The 27151-nt window shown below is 35.0% G+C and overlaps 3 protein-coding genes and 1 pseudogene across 5 annotated transcripts; 3 read left to right on the top strand and 1 right to left on the bottom strand.

The window, feature by feature from the left end:
• Positions 1–5478: 5478 nt before the first annotated feature.
• LOC120127019 (snakin-2-like) lies at positions 5479–6313 on the bottom strand. Of its 2 annotated transcripts, none has more exons than XM_039145031.1 (3): positions 6013–6313; positions 5884–5935; positions 5479–5802 (listed from the first exon to the last, which is right to left on the bottom strand). In XM_039145031.1, exons 1-3 carry the CDS (start codon positions 6094–6096, stop codon positions 5621–5623), a joined length of 318 nt encoding a protein of 105 aa, XP_039000962.1. In that variant the 5' UTR covers positions 6097–6313; the 3' UTR covers positions 5479–5620. The 2 variants fall into 2 exon arrangements, with proteins under 2 accessions (XP_039000962.1, XP_039000961.1); XM_039145030.1 differs by having other exon boundaries at positions 5884–5943; positions 6021–6309.
• Positions 6314–9369: 3056 nt separating this feature from the next.
• On the top strand, positions 9370–25513 carry LOC120127017 (naringenin,2-oxoglutarate 3-dioxygenase-like). Of its 2 annotated transcripts, XM_039145028.1 has the most exons (4): positions 9370–9839; positions 9917–10345; positions 10419–10753; positions 25498–25513. In XM_039145028.1, the coding sequence occupies exons 1-3, from the start codon at positions 9480–9482 to the stop codon at positions 10728–10730; spliced, it is 1101 nt and encodes a 366-aa protein (XP_039000959.1). In that variant the 5' UTR covers positions 9370–9479; the 3' UTR covers positions 10731–10753; positions 25498–25513. The 2 variants fall into 2 exon arrangements, with proteins under 2 accessions (XP_039000959.1, XP_039000958.1); XM_039145027.1 differs by lacking the exon at positions 25498–25513 and having other exon boundaries at positions 10419–10850.
• Positions 16018–18114, top strand: LOC120127016. The gene has a single exon (XM_039145026.1). The coding sequence runs from the start codon at positions 16031–16033 to the stop codon at positions 17975–17977; it is 1947 nt and encodes a 648-aa protein (XP_039000957.1). The 5' UTR covers positions 16018–16030; the 3' UTR covers positions 17978–18114.
• LOC120126809 lies at positions 24258–26610 on the top strand (annotated as a pseudogene).
• The last annotated feature ends 541 nt before the right edge of the window (positions 26611–27151 follow it).

Below are 27151 nucleotides of genomic sequence, written 5' to 3'. Positions count from 1 at the left end.
GCATAGTCAGAATCAACATACCCATTGGTAAGTAAATTTGATCCTCCGTAACATAATGCAACATTTGAGGTCCCTTTGATGTATCTCATGATTCTCTTTACTGTATTCCAATGCTCTTTGCATGGATTCGCCATGTACCGACTAATCACTCCCACTGCTTGTGCAATGTCTGGTCTTGTGCATATCATAGCGAACATTAAACTTTCCACTGTCGATGCATACGGTACTCGAGACATCTCCATCCTCTCTTCTTCACTACTAGGACTCATACTGGAGGATAATTTGAAGTTAAAAGGAAGAGGGGTAGAAATTGGATTACAATCTTGCATGCTGAATCGTGACAAGATCTTCTTTAAGTAATTCTTTTGTGAAAGCCAAATCTTCCTATTACTTCTGTCTCGGTGAATTTGCATCCCTAGAATCTTGTTTACTGATCCCAAGTCCTTCATTTCAAATTCCCTAGCCAGTTGTGCCTTCAATTCTTTAATATGATCTTTGTTGGGTCCTGCAACCAACATGTCATCCACATACAACAGTAATATAACAAAATCGTTATCACCAGACCTCTTGAAATAAGCACAAGGGTCTGCATTAAGTCTGTTGTATCCAAGGCACATAATGAAGGAATCAAATCTCTTATACCAACACCTCGGCGCCTGCTTTAGACCGTACAGAGATTTGTTCAACCTACAAACCAAGTTCTTCTTTTCTTTTTCTTCAAAACCTTCAAGCTGGAACATGTAAATCTCTTCTTCAAGATTTCCATGAAGAAAAGCTGTTTTAAGATCTAGCTGCTCTAGATGTAAGTTCAATGTAGCACACATTGTCAAAACTACTCGAACTGTTGTTAGTCGAACCACAGGAGAAAATATTTCATTGAAATCAATATCTTCTTTTTGAGCATATCCTTTGACCACCAGTCTTGCACGATACCTCTTAACTTGATCATCACTATTTCGCTTGATTTTGAAGATCCATTTGTTACCAATTGGCTTCCTTCCTTGTGGTAGTGGCACAAGGTCCCATGTAATATTTTTATAAAGTGTTTCAATTTCTTCTTGCATCGCCATCATCCACAGTGAAGCATCTGAGTTGTTTATTGCCTCCTGGTATGTTGATGGTTCACCGTCCTCTGTTAAAAGACAGTATGCAATATTACCTTCTATAACATAATCTGAGTGTCAATTGGGACGTCTTCTCACATGATCTGATTGACGAGTTGTTGGAGCTTCAGAACTCTCTGGTTCTTGTTCATCATGTGCTGGTTCTGCTTCAGAAGAATCTCCTTGTTCAACCTCCTTTTCCATATGTATCTGTGTAGTCTCTGACTTTTCAGTGTTATCATCGTCTTCTTTTGTTTGTAGCTTATCTTCTACAAAGATAACATCCCTGCTAATGATCACTTTGCGGGCAGTGGGATCCCACAAGCGATACCCCTTTACTCCATTAGCATACCCCAAGAATTTGCATTTCCTGGATTTTGGATCTAACTTTGAAATTTCTTGGGCGTTGTACATCATGTACACAATACTTCCAAATACATGGAGGTTTGAATAATCAGCTGGTTTACCAGTCCACATCTCCATTGGTGTCTTCAGCTCTATTACAGTTGATGGAGCTCGATTCACCAAATAACAGGCAGTATTGACTGCTTCTGCCCAGAATGATTTTTCTAGGTCTGCATCCCTCAACATTGCTCTTGTTCTTTCTAACAAGATTATGTTCATCCGCTCTGCCACTCCATTTTGTTGAGGAGTGTTTGCCATTGTGAACTGTCTTTTGATGCATTCTTTCCTGCAAAAGTCATCAAATTCTTTACTTGTGTATTCTCCTCCATTATCTGTTATGAAACACTTGATCTTATTTCCAGAATCAAGTTCCACCCGCGCTTTGAAGTTTTTGAAAGTGGAAAACACATCTGACTTCTTCTTAATAGGGTACACCCAACATCTCCTGGAGTAGTCATCAATAAATGAGACAAAGTATTTTACTCCGCCTAGGGATGTAACTGGTGCTTGCCATACATCAGAGTGAACCAAGTCTAGAACACTTTTGGCTCTAGAATTTGACGTGTTGAATTTCAACTGATGCTACTTACTTGTTATGCAATGCTCACACAAAGGAAGTGATACATTTTTTAAACATGGAAGTAGTTTTTTCTCCACAAGGACTTTCATTCCTTGTTCTGACATGTGTCCAAGTTTCTGATGCCATAGCATTTCAGAATCTGAACTACATGAGGCAACAGAGGCTTCTGCTTCTAGCAAAGTTTCTCCCTTCAGCATATACAAGTTTGCAGCTATCTTTTCTCCTTTCAGCACCACAAGCGCTCCACGGAACACCTTCATGATTCATTTCCTTGTTTCAATCTTACTTGCATTATTATCCAACAATCCGTAGGATAATAAATTTTTCTTCAGGCCTTTCACGTGTCGTACACTCAAACAACTTTAATTGTTCCATCATACATCTTCAATTTGATGGTTCTCACTCCAATGATCTCTAATACATGATCATTGCAACTATACACAGATCCTCCTGAGATAGGTTCATAATGATGGAACCATTCTTTTCTTGAGGTCATGTGATATGTTGCTCCCGAATTAATGAGTCATATGTTTGCATATCTCTTTCTACCTTCTATGGTGGTTGACGCTTCACTGCATAGAGCATCTCCATCATCTGAAGTGTTTGCAGTATTGCCTTGTGGATTGGAGTTTTTATTTAGACTCCAACAATCCTTCTTCAAGTGACCCTTCTTTCCACAGTTGTAGCACTTTAAATTCTTCTTGCTTCTCGACTTCGATCTACCATGTTTGTAACTGCTGCTTTGGCCACGTTCTGTTGATCTCCCTCTCATCGTTGTCAACGCTTTTGCTTGTTGCAGATTTACTTGTATGTCTTCCTTGTTCTTGCGTCGATTTTCTTCTTGTAGAACAGCAGCTGCAACGTTATCGAAGACTAGAGTGGTGACATTACTGTTTGTCAAGTTGATGATGAATTGATCATACGAATCCGGTAGACTTTGAAGTAGAAGTTCGGCGTTCTTATTATACTATTTTACAACTTAAGGATGTAAGATAAGAAAATAAAGTGTTCAGTGTGTTTAAGTGCTCTGTCACTGAAGTAGATTCTGACATCCGGAGAGTGTACAATTTCCTCTTAAGGAAAATTTTATTGTGCAACGATGTGGCCTCGTACAATTTGGTGAGATGATCACATATCTCCTTAGCTGTCTTCTTCTCCTCGATGCTTGACAATACTTCATCTGCTAATGCTAGATGAAAGTTTGCCATAGCATTCCCGTCAATTTCGATCCATTTGTTGTCGTCTGTGAAATCTACCGGCCTTTCACTGATAGCTGTTATACAACCGTCTTTCCTCAGGATGGTCTTCATCTTCAATTTCCACAATGAGAAATTTCTCCCATTAAATTTTTCAATATCAAATTTCGTTGTCATAGCTTCTATTACGGATAGCTCCCACTATTTCACTATCGTGAATAGTTCTCTGGAACCTTCAAAGAATGGGTAATATATTCTTATTTTCTTATGTTGGAAGATCCACCTTTTGGTGGCAACCAAAAAGACAATAAGCAGATATTATACACTCAAATCTGGCTCGGATATCAATTGTTGCGGAAGACGGCTATCGAATAAAGCAAAATCACAACTGATAATTTGAGAAAATAAAAATGAAGATAAAAAAGACACAAAATTTACGTGGAAAACCCCTAAATAATATAGGGTAAAAACCACGAGCAACGGTAGAAGAATTTCACTATGAGAAAATAGGAATTACAACTTCTCTCAATATACCAATGAGAAAACAATGATAATTCTCTCTTGATAAAAAGGAGAAAAAACTCTCAAGAAACTCTCTAAATTCTCTCTAGTATTGGAAGAAAGCTAGAATGCTTTGGGATGGTTTTGAAGCTAAATGAGCTATGGTATTTATAGTCGAAGCTTTAAGGACTAATCTTGAAAATACCCTAAATTACAATGACTAAATGTGAGATTTTGCCATGTCACTTTTCAACCATTATTAGTGCCAACTATGAACCATTATTGTTGCCAACTTACAATGCATTATGAACCATTATTATGCGTTATACAACTATTATTAGTTGTATGACAACTAATAATTTTGCATGACAACTAATACAAACCTGCCACAAGAAAAGCATACCAACGGAAGATTTTCGTATTCGACTACTTGAATCTTATTCCCGACAACGACCAGAGACATGAGAGGTTTCTTAAGGTCGACGTAGACTGTTATTCTGGAAAACCTCATTTTGTTGCTAGTTGCACTATGAAAATCAAGCTTGGCTACCTTACCAACTAAATTCCCAATTTCGTACAAAATTTTCCTCTTATACATATATTCTGGTAATCCTGGAAAACGAATCCAAACAATCATGTTTGTACGATATTGTTGTGAAGTTCGGAAGTCCATCGTCCATGGTTGAACTGTTAAATATTGGCCATAGATAATCCACGGCCCCTCGGCAAGAACTTTCTCATAATCCTCATCATTTTGGAATCGAGCCAAGAAATAGCCATTCTCCAAATCCATCAAAGTGAAGGGCCGAGATGGTTTCCAGATGGCGTATGTTTTATTAGCAAGAGCGTGCACACCTGTATTACGGCCAAGAAGCTTGAGCACCACCGTTCTCGCTGTTTGATTCCATAAGTTTATAAGCATGATCTGAGAATTGAATCGAAGGCATGCCAAATTGGGTAACCATAATGAAATCTTCATCCGAGATGTCGATATCATCTTCCTCTGTGTTATGATTTGCAGTTTGAATGGACGCCTTTCCTCCTTTCCCTGCTGGGGCCGAAGCATAAGACTGTTGCGGTTCCACTGGCATCTCTCCAACGACATCTACTAGCATTACTTTAGTCGTTTCTACTTCCAACGCTGGATTCACTCCTTGATCCGGCTCAAGATCCTTGAATCTCACCTTCTTTGTATTGTCAGAATTAGGCGGGGGCCGCCGAGAGGCTATCGGAGAGTCAGTACCATCGAGAGAATAAATTTTAGTATTACACTTCCGAGCCCATATAATTTCAAGTCCACGGTTCGAAATGTACATTTTGTTAGCCACATTTTTCTTACAACGATATATTGATAATTTAATTAGATATGTTATGTAACACAAATATCTTTAAAATAAAAAAAAATATATTAGAAATATATATAAGCATGTTATTTACTTTTTCAAAAAATATATAAAAGAATAAACCTTCTACCATTTATTTTTAAAATGGTTGGTGAATCACTTACTATGATAGTGTGATATAAGTGAAAGTTCCAAGATGATAATCCTTTTTCATACTTTCTTTTCATTTTTCCTCCCCACTTCAATCTAAACATAGGGTATTAAGCAAATTTAGAAATAAACTTCTAAAAAAATAGTTTATTCATAATTAGATCAGATTATCACAGATAAAAACAACTATTTCGGGGAAAAAAGAAATAATAACAACAACAACATCAACAAATAAATAATTAAAGTCCCACATAAAAAACGATAGAAAGATTTATTTTTCCTCGTTGACCTGATCAAATTTTGCATAGTAACATGAAACTTGTCCAACAACTCCAACATACATCAAGGACACTTGCGAATATTGTTGTGTGTTTTTAAGTTGGCATAGCAAGGGCAGGCTTCATGGTTGCCGGCGGTCCCCGGCGGAACACACTTGCACCGAGCACAGCAACTCCCACACGACCTTTTGCACAGATTTGGCCTCTTCGACAGTCTGCATCTTCCTTCACATGCCACTCCACAATCTGAATAAAACAACACCAGCAAATTATAATGCCAATTCAATCAAGTTCCATTCAGTAAACTTTATTTTATGGTATATTTACCGATTGGTTGTGCCAGTGGTGACGGCGTTGGAGCTCCATCAAAGCTCATCATCTGCACACACACAACATAACAAATCATACATACATAGATACATACATATATATAGCTAGCTAACTCTAAAAGTTTACCAGTTGTTCAGCTTGAGTGAAATGGAGCAGCAAAAGAGAGAAAAGAACCAGTGAAGCAGCTGCCATGTTTCTGGAAAGGGCCATTTGATCCGACTAAGATTTGCAAAGAGAGACTAAGATCGGTATGCAGTGAGCTATGGATCTACTTTGAGAAGAAAAAGATATATTTATATACCGGAGAAAAGGAACATCTTATCTGCAACTTGCATTAAGAAAATCTTAGAAGAAAAAAATCCCATGTGAAGTGCCAATTTGGAAGCTTTGGGGGATGTCTCGGGTCTTATACGTTATGGAGATCCATAGTCAATTATTAATGTCATTAATTTGTCTAGTTTTTCAACGGAAGCAGAGACTGGAATCAGTTCCCTATTTATTTTAACATAATATCTGAGTTACAGCTCAATTGTGATACCAGCCAGCTGGGTTTTGATCAGTGAATAGTTGGCAGTGTTGTTTCGTATGCTCTTTCTCTATGTACCAGTGTTGATCCAAATTACGAAATAAATTATTTACATTCATTTGTTTTTTATAATTAAGTTTATTTTCTTAACAACATCATGATTTCAACTCTAAATATTTTTTAAAATTTTAATATTTCTTGCTATTAGATCAAATAGTAATTGATATTTTATAATTATTAGTAATAAAAACTAGAGTAAACTACCTATATAGTCACTAAACTATAGGGATGTGGAATTAATAAGGACCAAATAAAGTAATTATATAAATTTATTTAATTGTCACAATATCAATTCTATTAAAAAAATTAGTGGTTAATGTGTTTTGATTGGAATTGTTTAAATAGTTTAGTGATATAATTGACAATTTTTTTAGTTCAATGATTAAGCTAACTTATGTTAATTTTTATTTTTATTAGAATTTTTTTTTAAATAATTTGAGGTGATTATAAAATAATATTTTTTTCATAATTTTTTTTATAGTCATTAATAAAGTACACATACCGAGCAAATGTAAATGTTCGAATTCATAATCTCTAAGGATAACAAAGCTCTTTTTTACCATTAAAATCGCTCACTGAAATATTATTAGAACATACTTATTTATTACCTAGACTCCATCAAATTATACATCCTAAGGAATAAACTAAATCACGAAGCTAAAATTTTTAAAAAATAATATATATATATTTATATTTATCAAAATCTACATAAAATAAATTATTCACACGAAAATTATATAATATTATAGTTAAAATTGAAATATCAAAACAAAATTATAGAATTTATGGAACAAATTGAATTTATGAAACTGAAAATTAAAAATAACTAAAACATACACCAAAACAATGGCTATCTTAAATAAATAGTTTGGAGTGCCTAATTTTTTCTTATAAAAAAAGTAGTCTTATTTGTTTTTTTTTCACAAAAATCAGGGATTCAATAAAAACTTGTAACATTTTAGAGTTTAATTAAAATTTTCAGAAAAAATTAAGAACTTTAATGAGAATTTTCATTAATTTGGGGGCTAACTAAAAATATTCAAAAATTGAACCAAACTAAATGCCATGGACAGTGATTTTATCATGAAAACCGACGCATGATGCTTTTCCATAATTGAAATTAAACATTAAGACAACAAGAGCATGACGGAAGTCAATTTCAGCAAACTTTAGTTTTTTTTTTTGCAATAATCAATTTTAAATTTTATTTATTTATTTATTTATTGAATAATTACTACATATAAGAGAGAGCAGAGAGGAAGGAAAATTTTACTCCTAATAAACAATGAACCTATAACCTAAAAAAAAGGTGTCAAACTTAGAACTTTTAACCCCTCCTCCACTAGATTATTAACAATTTTAAATTTTATTTAAATGTTAAATATAATAATTTGTTTATATAAATTTTGATTCATTTAATTAATACATTACTATGAAAAAGGTTGTTAGGCACATATATTAATGTATGTTAGGTGAAGTCATATGAGATGGCGGAGTCTTGTAACATTACCAATCTAAGTATCTAACCCTTCTTTAATACTTAATTCCTTATAATTGAAATATAATAAATAAAATAAAATAATTCTTATATCTATAAGAATTTGAACCAGGATCAGAGGTTTAATATTTAAAATTATTAAAATAAATATTTTTATTTATATAGATTTAAATTTGAGTCAACTTATCGCAGTTGGAAAACCTTAGTTTCAACTTTTTAAAAACAAATGGGGATAAGATTGCAACCAATTTTTTTTATCGTTTTAAAATTCTTAAGGGTTTTTTTTTTCCATTTTCACTCACAAAAACATATTTTTAAAATTTTAATTTATATGTTAATTGTGGCCGATTCATTTACCATTATTAATTAGATCGACATGGACATGGTTGTTAAACATGAAAAAAAAAGTTTAGAGGCAAACAAAGGAAAGAGAAAAAAGATAAAAATAAATAAAATAGAAGAAATTGTCGAAGATATCTAAGTTGTCAACCATCACAATTAACTAGAAGTGTTACTAAAATTGTTGTGTCAAAAGTTTGAGAAAATACCAACAATCAGTTAGTTTAAAAGAATGAAATATTAGATTTCTTAAGTAAGATTAAGAGTTTAAACTCTGATGTTTGCCCATGGAGCAAAATAGGTTGGGAAAGTCGTTATTGTCCCTGCAGTATTCGATCTTGATTAGTCGATCAATAGATCGGATACTAGTGATTAATTAAAAAAAGTTTGAGAAAATAAAAAAAATAAAAGTATATAATATTTATAATTTGAACTATTCAATCCTAATCCAGATATCAAGTGGGATATCTAAAATTAGTTGAATCAAATATAATTTAAACAAATATTCCTAAATAACTTCAACCTAAAAAGATAAGATTTAAATATTTAAACAATCAAAACCTATTAATAGACTAAATTGCACTAATTTTTCCCTTTGTAATATTTGGGGAATTGTATAACCAATCACTAGTTTTTTTGTATCTTGTTTATTTTGTTCATTCTGCTAATTGGTTTTTTTGTTGTAGTATAACTTTATTATTTTGGGTAATAAAATTCTGGTTTATCCAAAAAAAAAAACAATAGTTAAAATACAAAATATCTAAAAAATAAGAATAAAAATAGCTTATATAAAACCAAATTTACTGACTATCGTATAGTTCAAGGTTAGATATGTTGGAAATTGGAATTAAAACTATACTGTTATGGAAACTACTTGATTAAATCCTCCAATTATAGATGCGAGAAGTACAAAAGGTAGAAAGTCTGGTAGCTGACCGTGCGGTCACCCACGAGCCACGAGCTAAGAGTGGTAGTTAGAGCTGCCCCGACGGGCAGCCACACCTTCCGGTGCTATTTTTTCACCTTCCCGAGCCCTTCTTCCGTATCTATATAAACCCTCGCTTCTCTTTCTTATACGTATTCGACGGTTCTCAACTAAACATAAAAGCACTCTTTTAACGCACACACTTTTTTAAGCAAGTGATACGTTTGGTTACTCATCAAACATTAATGGCTCCTTCCACCCTCACGGCTCTTGTGGAAGAGAAAACCTTACAGGCAAGCTTCGTTCGCGATGAAGATGAGCGTCCCAAAGTGGCTTACAACCAATTCAGCGACGAAATCCCCGTGATCTCTCTCGCCGGCATCGATGATGTCGATGGCAAGAGGGCTGAGATATGCAAGAAAATCGTCGAGGCTTGTGAGGATTGGGGTGTCTTCCAGGTTGTCGGTCATGGTGTCGATGCTAAACTCATCTCCGACATGACCCGTCTTGCTAAAGAGTTCTTCGCTTTGCCTGCTGAAGACAAGCTTCGGTTCGATATGTCTGGTGGCAAGAAAGGTGGTTTCATCGTCTCCAGCCACCTTCAGGTAAATTTCCCTTCTTTATTTCCCCTGTTTTGATGAACCGATTGTGTAAAGTGTAAACGATTGATGTTTGTTTGCAGGGAGAAGTAGTACAAGATTGGCGGGAGATTGTGACGTACTTTTCATATCCATTGAAGAACAGAGACTATACACGGTGGCCTGATAAGCCTGACGGTTGGATTGAAGTGACAAAGGAGTACAGCGAGAAGCTGATGGGGTTAGCGTGCAAGCTTCTCGAGGTGTTATCGGAGGCCATGGGTTTAGAGAAGGAGGCTCTGACCAAGGCGTGTGTGGACATGGATCAGAAAGTGGTGGTTAATTTCTACCCTAAATGTCCGCAACCAGACCTCACTCTCGGACTCAAGCGCCACACCGATCCGGGGACGATCACTCTGTTGCTTCAGGATCAAGTCGGAGGGCTTCAGGCCACCAGGGACAATGGCAAGACTTGGATCACCGTTCAACCTGTTGAAGGTGCCTTTGTGGTCAACCTCGGAGATCACGGCCATGTAAGTTATGGTTTATGGTTTTATCGAAGCCATTTGAAAAAAAAATGACTGGATTTTGATTTATGTCGATCAGTATCTGAGCAATGGGAGATTCAAAAACGCTGACCACCAAGCAGTGGTGAACTCAAACTGCAGCAGATTGTCAATAGCCACATTCCAAAACCCAGCACCCGATGCAACGGTGTACCCACTGAAGATTAGAGAGGGAGAGAAACCAATCCTTGAAGAGCCCATCACCTTTGCAGAGATGTACAGGAGGAAGATGAGCATGGATCTCGAGGTTGCCAGGCTGAAGAAGCTAGCCAAGGAGAAACAACAATTGCAGGAGATGGAGCTGGAGAAATCCAAGCTCGAAGCCAAGCCCCTCGAGCAAATCCTTGCATAATCTTTGTTGTTTGTGTTACCACTGTCGCTTGTGCTCGGTGCAATTCTATTGCTTTAATATGTGGTTTCTTGTGGTGGTGTTCGTTGAATACTTTTTTATTATTTTCCGTCATGTTTTCCACATTTGGTGCTTGCTTCAGATTGAAGAAGATGATTATGGGATCATTTTAATTGGTACAGAATGTCTAAATAATCATGATGATTTTTTATGGTAAACTACATTATATACTACTAAAATTTAGATATTGTATCATTTATACTATTAAACTTTTAATTTTATCAATTATAGCAGTGACCTTTAATTTTCTTTTCAATTATATTATTAGACCATTAAATCACTAACAACCAAATCAAAATGACGTAGTTTTTGTATCCATATTTACTCTAAAAGTATGCATATTATTTTGACAGTAAACTATGTCTAACGATTGTCCTAAAAAAGTATACATACCTATATTGTATGTATCAACATTATTAATTTTGAAACATAAATTGCATAGTTTTTGTATCTATACTTACTCTAAATGTGTGAATATTGTTTCGACAGTGAACTATATCCAACGATTGTCCTAAAAAAGTATCCATACCTATATTGTATGTATCGACACCTATACTTTCAATCTTTTTTTTATGTTAACCGGTTTAGTTAACATTAAAATAAAATAGGTGTTACATATTATATTAAACTAACTACCGGTTTGTTTAAAGATATAATATTAAAGTAAACGGTAAAATATTTAAAACTTAATTGGTTAAAACAATATAGGCACTACCTATTACGTTAAACTACTTACCGGTTTGTTTAAAGATATAATATTAATGTAAACGGTAAAATATTTACAACTTAACCGGTTAAATTAAAATATGTGTTATTTATTGCGTTAAACTACCTACCGGTTTGTTTAAATGTATAATATTAATGTAAACAATAAACTATTTACAACTTAACTGGTTAAAATAAAATAAGTCTTACCTATTACGTTAAACTACTTACCAGCTTGTTTAAAGGTATAATATTAATTTACAACTTGATTGGTTAAAATAAAATAGGTGCTACCTATTTTATTAAACTACCTATCGGTTTGTTTAAAAGTTAATAATAATGTAAACAATAAAATAAAATAGCCGTTACATATTACGTTAAATTACCTACCGTTTTTTTAAAGGTATAATATTATTGTAAACGGTAAAATATTTACAACTTAACTAGTTAAAATAAAATAGGTGCTACCCATTACGTTAAACTAGCTATCGATTTGTTTTAAAGATTAATAATAATGTAAACAGTAAAATAAAATATGTGTTACCTATTACGTTAAACTAGCTACCGGTTTGTTTAAAAGATTAATAATAATGTAAACGATAAAATAAAATAGGTGCTACATATTACGTTAAACTAACTATCAATTTGTTAAAAGCTATAATAATAATGTAAATGGTAAAATATTTACAACTTAACCGTTTGAAATATTTTTTAAAATTCAAAAGTATTGATACTTGTAGGTTGATGTAGGGGTGGAGTTCATCAATTTTTTCAAAAATATCGATAAATCATATATCAATTATCAATATTTTAACATTCATAAACTTTTCAAATGCTAAAATTTCGATAACAGTCATCAAAAATCGAAAATTCTAAATTATTGATATCGGGTATTAATAATTTCCCTAAATTCGTATCGATACATATTCACGAAGTATATAATAATTTTCATACATCTACACTAAGTATCGATATTTTTACAAAAATATTTTAATGGAATTTTGTAAATAAGTAACTTTTGATCTTAATATTTCAATTTTTTTCAAATTAACAATTTTCTAAAATGATAAAATATCGAACATCATAGATAATATCGATATTTGCTCAAGTATCGACCATCAGATCATAGTAGTGTCGATATTTATTTTAAAAAGAATTTTCATCCAAAGATACGTAATATATTAAATCGCTACCAATTTCATTAAACACAACTTTAATATTCCAGATCGTAACATACTTCTTTATTTACAATAATATTATTGGGCGCAACTTAATATGTTACTATTTATTTATAACAAAATAAGTAATTAACATATTTTGTTGTCATGAGATTTCGAAGGCTCTATCAACTTAAATTTTGATAACATTTTAGGAGATACCTAATATGTTAATAATATTAATAACAAAATAAATAATTAACATATTTTGTTATCGTCGGATTTTTAATGCCCCATAAGCTTAAATTTTTGTAATATTTTAGGCGCTACCTAATATATTGATAATATTAATAACAAATTAAGTAATTAGCTTCTTTTGTTATCGTCGGATTTCTAAAGATTCATCAGCTTTAAATAGGTGTAACCTATTACGTTAAATAGGTACTACCTAAATTACTAAAATCAATATTTTTTGACCTATTAACATTTTCAGTTTTTATCATTATTATTATCAACACAAATAATATTTTCGATAACATTTTTAACTAATTATCTATTTAATCAGTCACGTTATTTTTTAATCATATTTTAACACACTAGAACCTCCCGTGCTGTCTGGCCATGAAAATCTCCACAGTTAACTTCAACACTTTAAACTTTAAAGGACACACACGCCTTTACCTTTTTTGTTTCCTTGTGTGTAAATGTTTGATTTTATCTTTCCAGTTTATTTAATTTTTAAATTCTAATTAAATTAATAAAATTATAGTTCGATCAAATTGTATATGTTTATTTAAGTTTTTATTTAAATATAATTGTTTATAATATTAATTTATTAATTAATTCTGGTTTAAACGTCTCCTTAATTATATATATATATATTCACTTATGTATAAGATTTATAATGTTATTTATTAAATAATTTTTTTATAATATTAAATAACATATTATTTTCATGTTATTTTTAGAAAGAAGAGATTATAAAAATATAGTACCGAGAGGGATATAAAGAAATTAAAAAATGGATGAGAAGAAAGAATCCGTAAAGAATTACAATAAAATAACTAAATTAAATAAAATATAAAATTGATAGACTAAATTAAAAACTAAAGAATTTTTTTATTAAAAAAGAGAATTTAAGTTAAACATATTTAACTAAAATTAAAGAAAGATGACATAACTTTAATATATAATTATTTTGAAGTTTTAAAATTTGAATTTGGAATCCGAATTATTAATTTTATGTTAAACAGTTCTAATACATTAAAATAATAAAAAAATCAGAATCGGACACTTTCGCATGCTACCACTTGGAGGAACCATCCTTCATCGTTTATATTCGTAACTGATGAGAACATTGCTTTTTGTGGGATCTCCCACACATAAGTCAAGAATGAATTCAACTCTCAAATATAAGTAGCTAATAAATGAAAATATTTTTATAGAAAAAGAAAACAATAATCATCCAATGCACTCTACAGTATTGTTGGAGGTAGAAGTTGTTTCGTAACAATGGCATAAGTTTGAGCAATTAAAAGACTTACACTAAATATTCTCAAAGTTTGAAAGATTAGTTGGGTTTTTGTACAAAAGGGAAATCAATATCTCATAAAGATTAGGAGAAATTTCTCATCTGTTCATCACAAGTACAAGAAACTTCCAAAAGTTTAGTTATATAGTAATTTGATTTGGTGAAACAAACCTGACCCAACCAACATTCTTTTCTTTGAGATATTTTCTCAAATGTGACATGTAAAGATACTGATGCAATTATTTATGAATTTTTAACAAAGAAAATGATATTAAAATTAATTCATAAGAGGTTTGAAGAGAGCAAAACTTTCGAGATAATGTTTTGAAAGAAATTAATTCACGAGCACTCCCAAGATTAATTGCTTAAATAGGGTGAAATCCACAGTGTTGGCCGTAGGTCGCCATGCACTCCGAGCGACCTACCCTTGCACAAACAGAGAGAATGAACGTGTTGCATAACACATGCACGTCCCAACACATAGGTCGTCATGCCCTCCGGGCGACCTTGTAGGTCGCCATGCACTCCGGGCGACCTACCCTCGCTCGGCTTCCCTCGGATTCCCTCGCATAGCTCGCTCGGTTACCCTCGGATGCCCTCGCATAGCTCGTTCGGATGGCCTCGGTCGGATGGCCTCGGATGCTCTCGGATGGCCTCGGATGCTCTCGAATGGCCTCGGTCGGATGGTCTCGGATGCCCAGCGTGTTGGGACGTGCAAGGCACATGCAATCTCTTGTAGCTCGCCGGGAAGACATGGCGACCTAGTAGGTCGCCCGGAAGGCATGGCGACCTACGGCCAACACTGTAGATTTCACCTTATTTAAGCAATTAATCTTGAGAGTGCTTTATCTCGTGAATTAATTTTTTTCAGAACATTATCTGTAAAGTTTTGCATGGAGCTTGAATTAATTTACCTTATTTTTTGCACTGTCATGTTTGTGCTGCTGAGTCAGAGTGGCCCCAATCCAATTTCCAAGTTGTATCATCATGTGAGCCACATCTTCCTACCTCTTTGGGGTTGGTTACTATTGCGTGTCGCCTCCATGTCTCCATGGCCATTGGCTACTAAAAGCAACTACTTTTATATGTATTGATGATGAAATTTAAACCCTAAATAAATAAAGGGTAAGCTATTACTTTATTATTTTTTAAAATTATATAATGTGTTTATTTTAAATTTTAATTTGATATCACGTTGTTAAATATTTAATGATGATGTTAATATATCATCATAAGATAATATCACGTTATTATTGAAAAAATTTAAAATATTTCTATATCAACAGTTTTAAAAAAAATCAATAATGAATACTAAATTAAAACTCAAATTAAATATTTAAATATAATTTATAAAAAAATTTGGGTATCAAAACGAAACAAAAATAATAATTTAAGAATTAAAAATTTAGTTTATCCATATATAAATGACAACAACATTTCTCAATTGATTCCTACAATTCAACCCTCTCTCGTCTCCTTCAATTAAGAAAAAAAAATATTTTTTTCCAAAACGAAATTACAACAGCTGCAGAAACAAACCATCGTGAAAGCCATCACTACATAAACAAATGCTATATAAACAAGAAGATGAAAACGCGTTGGACCTTGTAAATCTAGTCTGCCATGAACGGCGATTGACCCTTTACAGCCGAAAGGCCAAAATCCCCACAGCAATTAACTCCGCTAATTTTGCTTTCCATTTAGTCGCTCGTCAAGCTTTTTGCTATAAGATTCGGAAGGCCAAAAACCCATTAAACATCAACCCTTTTCTCTTCGAGCTGGTTTATTTATTCATTGACCCCATACATATGGGAAAAAAGGGACAGCCATATTTTGGCTTTGTTGTTGTGATGGCGGATATGGTGAAGCAAATATTGGCAAGGCCAATTCAGTTAGCAGACCAAGTAGCGAAAGCGGCGGATGAGGCAAGTTCGTTCAAGCAGGAGTGTTTGGAGCTTAAGTCGAAGACAGAGAAACTTGCTGGCTTGTTTCGACAAGCGGCGCGTGCGAGTTCCGACCTTTACGAACGCCCTACGCGCCACATACTCGATGATACCGAACAGGTCCTTGATAAAGCTCTATCTTTGGTCTTCAAATGCCGCGCCAACGGCTTCATGAAGCGCGTGTTCACAATCATCCCTGCTGCCGCGTTCCGTAAAATGTATTCTCAGCTCGAGAATTCAATCGGAGATGTTTCCTGGCTTCTCCGTGTTTCGGCCTCCGTCGACGATCGCGACGATGAGTACTTAGGACTTCCTCCGATCGCTGCGAACGAGCCGATTTTATGCTTAATTTGGGAACAAATTGCGATTCTTTACACCGGTTCACTTGACGACCGGTCTGTCGCGGCTGCTTCGCTTGTTTCGCTAGCCAGAGACAATGACCGGTATGGCAAACTGATTATCGAAGAAGGAGGCGTTGGACCGTTATTGAAATTAGTCAAAGAAGGGAAAATGGAAGGTCAAGAAAACGCCGCTAGAGCAATTGGCCTTCTGGGTCGGGACCCGGAATGCGTGGAGCACTTGATCCACGCTGGTGTTTGCACAGTGTTTGCGAAAATCCTCAAAGAAGGTCCGATGAAAGTTCAGGCCTTGACGGCCTGGGCGGTGTCGGAGCTGGCTGCTAATTACCCAAAATGTCAAGACTTGTTCGTTCAACATAACATAATCCGGTTACTCGTCAGTCATTTGGCGTTTGAAACCATTCAAGAACACAGCAAATACGCAGTTGCTAGTAACATGGCGACGTCGATCCACGCGGTGATTATGGCGAGCAGTAATAATTCGAACACGAATAATGTGAAGAATGTTGTCAATGACGATCACCGGAATCTGATTCCGCATCCAATGGGGAAGCAAATGCCAAATCAGATGCATAATGTGGTTGCCAATACCATGACAATGAACGGAGTGGTGCAAGCACCACGGAAGCCGGGTAATAATCATGTTAGGAGTAACAGTCAGGGCAATGCCAAGCAATTTCATCAAGTTTATCATCAACAACAACAGCAGCAGAATGGTTCAATGTCCGGGGCGAATATGAAGGGAAGGGAAGCAGAAGATATTGCTACCAAGGCTTGTATGAAGGCAATGGCAGCTAGAGCTATATGGCATCTAGCCAAGGGGAATTCGATTATCTGTCTGAGTATCACCGAGTCTAGAGCACTGCTATGTTTTGCTGTCTTATTAGAAAAAGGAACCAAACAAGTACGGTTTAATTCGGCTATGGCGTTGATGGAGATTACAGCTGTGGCAGAACAGGATACTGATTTGAGAAGGTCTGCGTTTAAGCCGAACTCTCATGCTTGTAAGCTCGTTGTGGATCAGCTGTTCAAGATAATCGAGAAGGCCGATTCAGAATTGTTGATTCCTTGTATCAAGGCCATTGGTAATCTGGCGAGGACGTTTCGAGCAACAGAAACGAGGATGATTTCCCCATTGGTTAAACTTCTCGACGAAAGGGAAGCCGAAATTTCCATTGAGGCTGCCATTGCTCTAACCAAATTCGCTTGCACCAATAACTACCTACACCTTGATCACTCCAAGTCGATCATTAGTGCAGGAGGTGCAAATCGTTTGATTCAACTAGTGTATTTCGGGGAACAAATTGTTCAGCACTCAGCATTAGTTCTTCTATGCTACATTGCCCTCCACGTACCAGATAGCGAAGAACTTGCCGAAGCTGAAGTGTTCACGGTGCTGGAATGGGCATCCAAGCAATCCAACATGACCCAGGACGAAACAGTGGGCAGAATTCTACCAGAAGCCAAAAGTAGATTGGAGCTGTATCAGTCTTGAGATTCAAGGGGCTTTCATTGATTCGATCGCTTTTCCCTTCATTTTCTTTCGGGTTCATCATTCTAATGCGGTGTACATACAGTTAGCAGTCTTCTTCCACGGTGGATCATAGTTGCATTGCATGGCTTCTATAAGTTGAAGTTGACCTGGAATTTTTGAAGTGGTTTCTAACCACATAAAAGAATGATTCAGCCTCATGAACGAGGGGGTTGGTCCCTTTCAAACTACTTGCTCTAACTTTTATTTGGTTATGCCATCAGATTCCAGCAGCAAACTAGAAACGGCCTGCCTAGGTTCTCACCTACAAGGAATGAGTCTGGTTCCGCCATGCATTTTCTAACCTCCACTGCACATCTGACTACATTTATATCTCTTGCAGCAAGTGGTTTATGAACAAATAAAAGTTGGTAAAATATGTGCTCACGTCCTTTTCTTCCCCCCCCCCCCCTTCTCTCTCCCTATTTCTACTGTATTATTCAAAATGCTTTCCTCACTCAAATTCCTGCCAATTTATTGGACAACCATTTATCTTTTCATCCTTTGGTTAAACCTAAGGAAAATGGAAGGAAAAAGTAGGTCTAATTTTATCAACACTCCTTGTTTTATGCTTATGTTGTGGATTTAGACAATGCATTATAATTTAGTAAATTTTAGTCCCTTGTTCTTTTCTAAATTCGAAATTCTATCATGAATCAGAGTGTACAGAGACAATAGAACTAAATTACATAGACTAAAAGTTATTAAATTGGAGAATATAAATTGAGTCTACACCATAGGCCTAATGGATGAACTACTAGCTGAATTTCACTTAGTAGTTTCAATAGTTACTATTTGGACCGGGACCTATATTTCAAAATTATATAGACTAAATAAGATCAAAGTATAATATAGGAACTACATTCAAAACCCACGCCTAATAGTATAGAAACTAATAGTAAAATTTCCCGAGAAAAATGAAAAAAATCTCAGTGATATTCTGAAAACCTGCGCATAATAGTATAGGTCAAATTTGCTCATTTTCAAAAACGAATTAACAACTTCAAGGGAAGAATTGTGAATATACATGTCAAACCCACTTATAAGAAAGACGGTGTTGTTCTCCTAAGTTTTGGATTCAAATAACAATGTTTGTTGGGTGTATATATGTTATCACAAACTAAAAAGGATTTTAAACAAATATTACCTTATAATCTCTCTCGAAGATTATTTAAAAAATATATCAAAATACTTATCTCGTACAGACTGAGATGGTTGGGTACTGAAAGCAAAATTCAACTTCTAAATTGGAATGAAAAATGTGTCCACGGATTGCTTGGGTGTACAAAAATAAATTAACCCAAAGTCATCTTTGGACCCTGTTTCATCTTCTATTTCATATTGTATTTTTTATTTTACAAATTTAATCTCTATTTAAACTGTTAACGGATAGTCGAAAATGTGAGTATTTCATAGAAAGAAATGTGTGTACATATAGATGGTGTGTGAGAGTTGTGCATTTGCACATAGACTTATCCTAGTAGAGGCATCAAATCTCCTCCACCCAATTCAACATCCAAACTCAAACGAACAGAGAAAATGTGATGAATTGAGATAATTTAGGGAATTAGAGAAGAAGAAAGCTTAGAGAAAAGAGTAGAATAGAGATACAGAAATATGATTTCATTCAAAATATGCTTGATTGTTCTTTACACAGTACTTCGTTTTATTTGTTTACAAGGTACCAACAAATCTAATTAAATGCCAGTTGTAGATTCTTGAATAACCGTTTTGTTATTTCCTCAGATATTGGGCCACCAACTGGGTTGACTGCTTGCTCGTGGACTCAGCTCTCCTAATGGGTAATTCGCTCCTCGTGCTCCTCACGTTATCATTAATCAGGTAACTCATCCCCAATTCACTATCAATCCCTAACCCTTGATTTCCATTTCCCCTAATTTCCTCTTCGTGTCCTTCGCTTCTTCTCTATTTTCTACCGATCGTGACAATACCCACCGCTGGAGACGATCCTTGTCCCCAAGGATCAAAGCCTGGAAACTAGCCTCGAAGGACAGTATAATCCTCCCAAGTATCATGTATTTCGTCAAGGTTTGTCCATCGCATCAACAACTGAGTAACAGGTCTGTTTTGGCAATTAATGATTCGCCATCTCAAAATTTTATATGGTTCTATTCGAAACTGATCGTCTGTATCCATGGTAGGAAGATCCGTAGAGGAAACGACAGAGTCTCCAATATGTTTCTTCAGAAGACTTACATGAAAGACATGATGCAACCTCGATGTCTCAGGTAAGCTCAATCGATAGGCAACTTCCCCGACTCTCACTGTAATCTTATATAGCCCATAGAATTTCACTGCTAATTTTAAATTCTTTCGCAGGGCTAGTGTCGTCTGGCGATAAGGTTGCAGCTTCAGGCAAACAGAATCCCCAACTTCAAAAACTCCTTCGAATATGTGCTTGTCTGCTTTTTGTGATAATGCTAAAAAAATGGTTGTATTTGGTAAATTTATCAACTACTACCAGAATGCAATTCTTTCGCAAGGATTTAGGTAAAACTTCTATAAAATCCATAGTGATTACCTCCCAAGCCTGCTGAGGAATAGGTAATGGCTGTAAAAGTCCTGGTTTAGGAACATGCTCTACTTTAGTCTGTTGACATACAGAACAAGACCTGATATAAGTTGCCACCATAGATTTCAACTTGGGCCAGTAGAAATAAGCTCTAATCCTCTGATAAGTAGCCTGAATTCCTGAATGACCCCCATGAGGTGAATCATGTAGGGTTTGAAGAATCTGTAATCTTAGAGTTCTAACAACCCCAATATATACTCTATCCTTAAATCTAAAGATACCTCTAGAGTATTTCCATCTAGAATCTGCATTATAATTGATAATTAATACAAAAATCCATTCAGTAGCTACTGAATCTTCCTTATAGCTTTCCTCAATCTGCTGAACCCAACTAGGAACAATCAAGGTAGTACCCATTGCAAAACAGTGAGCTTGATCTTCCCAATGTCTAGAGAGTGCATCAGCTACTATGTTGGACTTACATTTTCTATATTGAATAGTATAATCCAAGCCCAATAATTTAGTTAACCCCCTCTTTTGAATGGAAGTGGTTAACTTCTGCTCCAACAGATATTTGAGAGGTTCATGATCTATTTTAATTATAAAAGGAGTGATCTCTAGATAATGCTTCCATTTAGAGACTGCTAGTAGAATAGCCAATTACTCTCTTTTATATATGGAGAGGTCATCATGTCTAGGGCTAAGAGCCTTACTAAAGTAGGCAATAGGTCTGCCATCCTGAGTTAAAATTGCCCCAATGCCTTCTGAACTGGCATCTGTTTCCAAATAGAACTACTTACCAAAATCTGGTAAAACTAGGACTGGAGCAACACACATGGCTTGCTTCAAGTCTTCAAAAGCATGTAAAGCTTCACTGCTCTATTTAAAATTATCCTTCTTAAGCATTTGTGTCAAGGATTTATTGATTGTTCCATAATCCCTTATAAATCGTCTGTAATATCCTGTTAATCCCAAAAATCCACGCAAAGACTTTAAAGATTTAGGAATAGGCCAATTCCTCATAGCCTCCACCTTTGTAGGATCAGTTGAAACTCCAGCAGCTGATATAATATGACCCAAATACTCTACCTGAGTCTGTCCAAAGAAACATTTGGACATCTTGGCAAATAACTGGTTAGTTTGTAATATCTCCAAAACCAATTCTAAATGAGTAATATGATCCTTCATAGAGGTGTTGTAGACTAGGATATCATCAAAAAATACCAAGACAAATTTTCTAAGAAATGAACTAAACAAGTCATTCATTAGAGCTTGAAATGTAGCAGGAGCATTAGTAAGCCCAAAAGGCATTACCTTGAATTCATAATGACCCTGATGAGTTCTGAAAGCTGTCTTGTAAATATCCTCAGCCTTAATTCTGATTTGCCAATAACCAGACCTGAGGTCAATCTTTGAAAAGTAAACTGCTCTATGTAATTCATCTAAGAGGTCCTCCACAATAGGAATATGAAACTTGTCCTTCACAATCATACTATTTAGCTTTCTGTAATCAACACAGAATCTCCAAGTCCCATCCTTCTTCTTTATAAGAAAACAATGAGAAGCAAAAGGACTTTTGCTAGGTTGAATAATAGAAGAGGATAGCATGATAGCTATCTGTTTTTCCACTTCCTCTTTCTAATTATGTGGAAATCTATAAGGTCTTAAATTTATAGGAACAAACTCAGGTTTTAGAGGAATTGCATGATCATGATTCCTTGTAGGTGGTAGACTGGTAGGTTCAGCAAAAATAGACTGATATTTGTATAAGAGATGTTGTAGAGCTGCAGGAACAGTCTTTGAATTCTCATACATAGATAACAATACCATATGGCCCAAAATAGCAGAATCAGAGGCTGTCATTTTTAACAGGGTAGCCCCTAAAATTTATTGCAAAATATTTTAGGGTTGCTGGCCATGTATAATAATGTTTTCATCTTGATGGACAAAACTGAGAGTCAATTTATTGAAGTCCATCAAAATTGGACTGAATAACTTCATCCAATCAACCCCTAACACCATATCACTGCCACCCAATTTTAGGAGTCTAAAGTCATGAACAAAATAATGTCATTGCATTTGTCATTCAACCTTATTACACCTAGTTGAACTATAAAGTTGATGTCCATTAGCCACTGTAATAACCAAAGGATATGGTGTATTTACTAGAATACCAGCATCAGCCCACTGAGGTGTTAGGAAACTGTGGGTACTACCACTGTCAATCAAAATATTCAAGGGTCTCCCTTGAATAGTGCCCTGAATCCTTAATGTATTATGGACAATACACCCAGTGATAGCATTCATTGATATTTCTAGGCTCTCCCCCCCCTGTAGATTATGTTGTTCCATATCAGTAGGTAAAATTTCTAGAGGTATAACAATGTCATCCTCAATCATCATATTCAACTGTTTAACCTTACACTAATGGCCTGGACTAAATTTTTCACCACACTTAAAGCATAAATTATTCTGTCTTCTGTAGTCTATCAGGTTCTATTTTTGTGGAGTATTGGTTGCATTCTTCTGTGGTAATGTCAGCTGGTTAGGCTTAGAACCAGATAGAGGGTTTGAATAAACTGGGGTTTTAACGAAAAGTCTGAATCTCTTCCTCTCAAATTCCACAGACAGCTCATGTAATTTAGCTTGCTTACTTGTCTCAGATAGTATTTTAGGGTCTAGAGCTTTAACTCTATATTTAATATCATCCTTTAATCCACTAATGAACAAAGAGACAAAAAATTCCTCACCTAAAGGAGGATTCTGTAAAAGCATGTGAGGCTGTAGTTCTTCAAATCTGTCTTGATACTCCTCTACAGACCCTTTCTGGACTAGTTTTGTAAATTCCTCCACTATATCAACAAAGGCTTTATCACAAAACCTATGACATAAATCTTCCTCAAACTCATGCCAGGCCACATTATATTTTTGCTTAATATAACCATCAAACCAAATCTTTGTTTTACCTGTTAAGTACATTGTAGCTACTTCCACTCTTTGCTCATCAGCAATACTACATAATGAAAAATATTTTAACCATTTCTGTAGCCAACCTCTTTTATCTTCATTTCTGTAGCTCAATTTTGGGTCTATGCAGCTTAATCCCTGACATATTAGAAGATCCCCAGTACCTCTTTTATCTACTTATAAAGCCATCAACTGAGTTCTAGCAGCACTGTTCTCCCCCATTTGGTTATCATTTTTTAAGCTAGCTAGATGAACAGACAAAACGTTTGGTTTAGACTTAAGAATACCATGTTCATCCGGTTTATAAGTAAACTGAATCTTATCATTGATTATTGTCACCTTAACAGGTTGTTTATTACTCATATTAGATGAATTAGGGGTCTTTACCTGATCCTCAAACTGATTTTGGTCCTCTTTCCTACCAGTCAAAATCTTCAAGATTTCCTCAACATATCTATGATTCGTAGCCATCCTAGACTCCAATGCAGAAATCATGTTGTCTTGAGTCTTCTACCATTTAGGAGGATTAGACTCATCTTGTCTTTGTTTCACCAATGCTGTCAATTCTCCATCTGTTTCTGCAACCCAACTAAGTCTTCTGTCATGTTCTGATTTTTCTTGGGTATGCCACCAACTTGCCAGAAACTGAGGCTCTCTGATACCAATTTGTGATGAATTGAGATAGTTTAGGGAATTAGAGAAGAAGAAAGCGTAGAGAAAAGAGTAGAATAAAGATACAGAAATATGATTTCATTCAAAATATTCTTGATTGTTCTTTACACAGTACTTCGTTTTATTTGTTTACAAGGTACCAACAAATCTAACTAAATGCCAGCTGTAGATTCTTGAATAATTGTTTTGTTATTTCCTCAGATATTGGGCCACCAACTGGGCTGACTGCTTGCTCGTGGACTCAGCTCTCCTGCTGGGTAATTCACTCCTTGTGCTCCTCACATGATCATTAATCAGGTAACTCATCCCCAATTCACTATCAATCACTAACCCTTGATTTCTATTTCCCTCAATTTCCTCTTCGTTTCCTTCGCTTATTCTCTCTTCTCTCCCAATCGTGACAGAAAAATACAAACCATATCTTTTTAGATTCTCTCATCTCATCCCATTACTTCTTCACCAACAACTACCTATCAAATAATATTTCCTCCTCTCTTTCTTCATCCTCACTAGCCATAGCTGCTGTAATTACTGTAGTATTCTTTCCTTCTACCAGTCTCACCTCTCTTACCACTCGAACTTCTATCATTTCACCCGAAAGAATCACATTCAAAAAGGTAACAACTTCTCTTGTTTGTACTAGTTAAAACATCACACATACGGTTAGTGAACTGTTTCTCTTTATAAGTTTCGTTTTACTACAGATATGTGTCGAGTGGAGGGAGATTGGTTTCGGTTCGAGCGCAGGTTACAACTGAAGCTCCTGCAAAAGTTGAGAAGAAATCCAAGAAGGATGATGAAGGTATTATGGTTAACAAGTTCAAGCCAAGAGAGCCTTACATTGGCATATGCCTTTTAAACACTAAGATCACCGATGATGATGCTCCTGGAGTGACTTGGCATATGGTCTTCAACACTGAGGCTATGCCAAAATGAAATCCTTGAACATATTTGCATGTATGTCTATGTGAAATAAAGAAGAGAAAACAATGGATGATTCAGTGGAAATTATATACAAAAGCATCAAACTCATTTGCCTAATTTCATGTTCAAGTTTTCGTCTTAGCTGACTGGCTGGTTGGATTGGATCAGGAGAGCTTCCTTACAGAGAAGTGCAATCTATTGGGGTCATTTCGGATGGCGTTGACAAGAATGGGAAACCTCACACGCTGAGATTATACTCTATTGCAAGCAGTACAATTGGTGATTTTGGGGACTCTAAAACTGTGAGTTCAGATCTTAATTCTCTTTTCAGATTAAGATGCAACTCTTGTGATAGATATCTATATATACATGTTAGAATGCAACTCTTCTGTTTTTTTTTCATTTTCTTATTAGTTTTTTGTTTTTTGTATGATCTCATTGTATTATTGCAGGTATCCCTATGTGTGAAACGTCTGGTATACACCAACGAACAAGCAGAACTTGTTAAAGGAGTCTGCTCAAATTTCTTGTGTAAGAATGCATCATTCTTTATGTTTCATCATAATGTTCACTTGTTGAAGGTTTCGTAGTTGATTTATTGTACTGATGGCTAAATGCTTTAATATTAATCTTCAGGTGACTTGAAACCTAGGGCAGATGTTAAAATCACTCATTCATTCATTGCAGAATGTATATTCCATTATATTGATTAGCTGTTACTCCAAAACAACATTTTCACACTCAATTACTTCATTGCAGCTTGCTACTGGAACATGAATTGCTCTATTCCGATCGTTTTTTGTGGAAAATGTTCTTTGAAAAGCATGAAGACTACAAGGTAAAAAACAAGAGAATCATTACCAGCGGCATGAACGCATCAATATGTTTATTATACTAATGAGCGAGTTAAAAAACATGTAGTTCAACGGTTTGGTATGCTCTTCCTTGGAGTTCCTACAAGTAGCTCATTGTTGTACAAGGAGGTAAGCATTCAAAGCTAGAAAATGAAATCCATGGACTTATATGATTCTCTAAATGAAATGTCCAAATGTTATGTGACAGGAATTTGAGAAAATGAAGGAAAAGAATCCAGACAACTTCAGGCTGGACTTTGTTGTGAGCAGAGAACAAACTAATGATAAAGGAGAAAAGATGTACATTCAGACCCGAATGGCTGAATATGCAAAAGAGTTGTGGGAATTACTCAAGAAAGACAACATCTTTGTTTACATGTGTGGGTTGAAAGGCATGGAGAAGGGAATTGATGACATAATGGTCTCACTTGCTGCAACAGATGGTAAAAGAACTCTAAACCCTGAATCCTTAACCCGTATTATTTTATCATATCACTAGCCAATCAATCTCCATGGATTATATGTATATACACACCCTTCTAATCTAATGTTGTATTATTTCAAGTATTGATTGGACCCAATATAAAAAGGGGTTGAAGAAATCTGAGCAATGGAATGTTGAAGTCTACTAACTGTGGATTACGTGTACAAATCAACCCCTCAATTCTTCATTTTTTTTTAGCAGCCATGTCCCATTATGTAGATAGGGAGTGCATTCTTTTATTTGAGGTCATATTAATGAAATAAATGGTATTTTATAGCCAAATCTTATCATCGTGGAGTAGTAAATGAGACTTACAATTTCCCTTGCTTATTTGTATGAGCATGTGTTTTACATGTGTCCAATGCTTGATTGGGTTTGAGGGCATCACCTACAAATTTTACAGGAAATGCATGTTTTTTCTAACAACTTATATCTGATTGATTGGACGATTAATTTGGGTTGAATATTATAAAGGTAAATTATGATCATTTTAATCCAGTTAATTCCATTTATGTTAATGTTTGAATCATGTATAAAGAATTAATATCTCAAAATAATTTAAGAATTAAATCTATTGAATAAACTAAAAACAGGATCGAAATAATCGAATGTGTAAGTAATAAAGATAAAATATATAATTATATTAATATTTTTAACTACCACGTCAGTTTTTCCGTAAGATGTTAACTACAAATGATTTAATT

The sequence above is a fragment of the Hibiscus syriacus genome, unplaced genomic scaffold, assembly GCF_006381635.1.
Source record: "Hibiscus syriacus cultivar Baekdansim isolate YM2019G1 unplaced genomic scaffold, ASM638163v2 tig00110462_pilon, whole genome shotgun sequence".
Taxonomy (NCBI): Eukaryota; Viridiplantae; Streptophyta; class Magnoliopsida; order Malvales; family Malvaceae; genus Hibiscus; species Hibiscus syriacus.
Note: the sequence above shows the minus strand (reverse complement) of the source record. Positions and strands in the feature narration are given on the sequence as shown.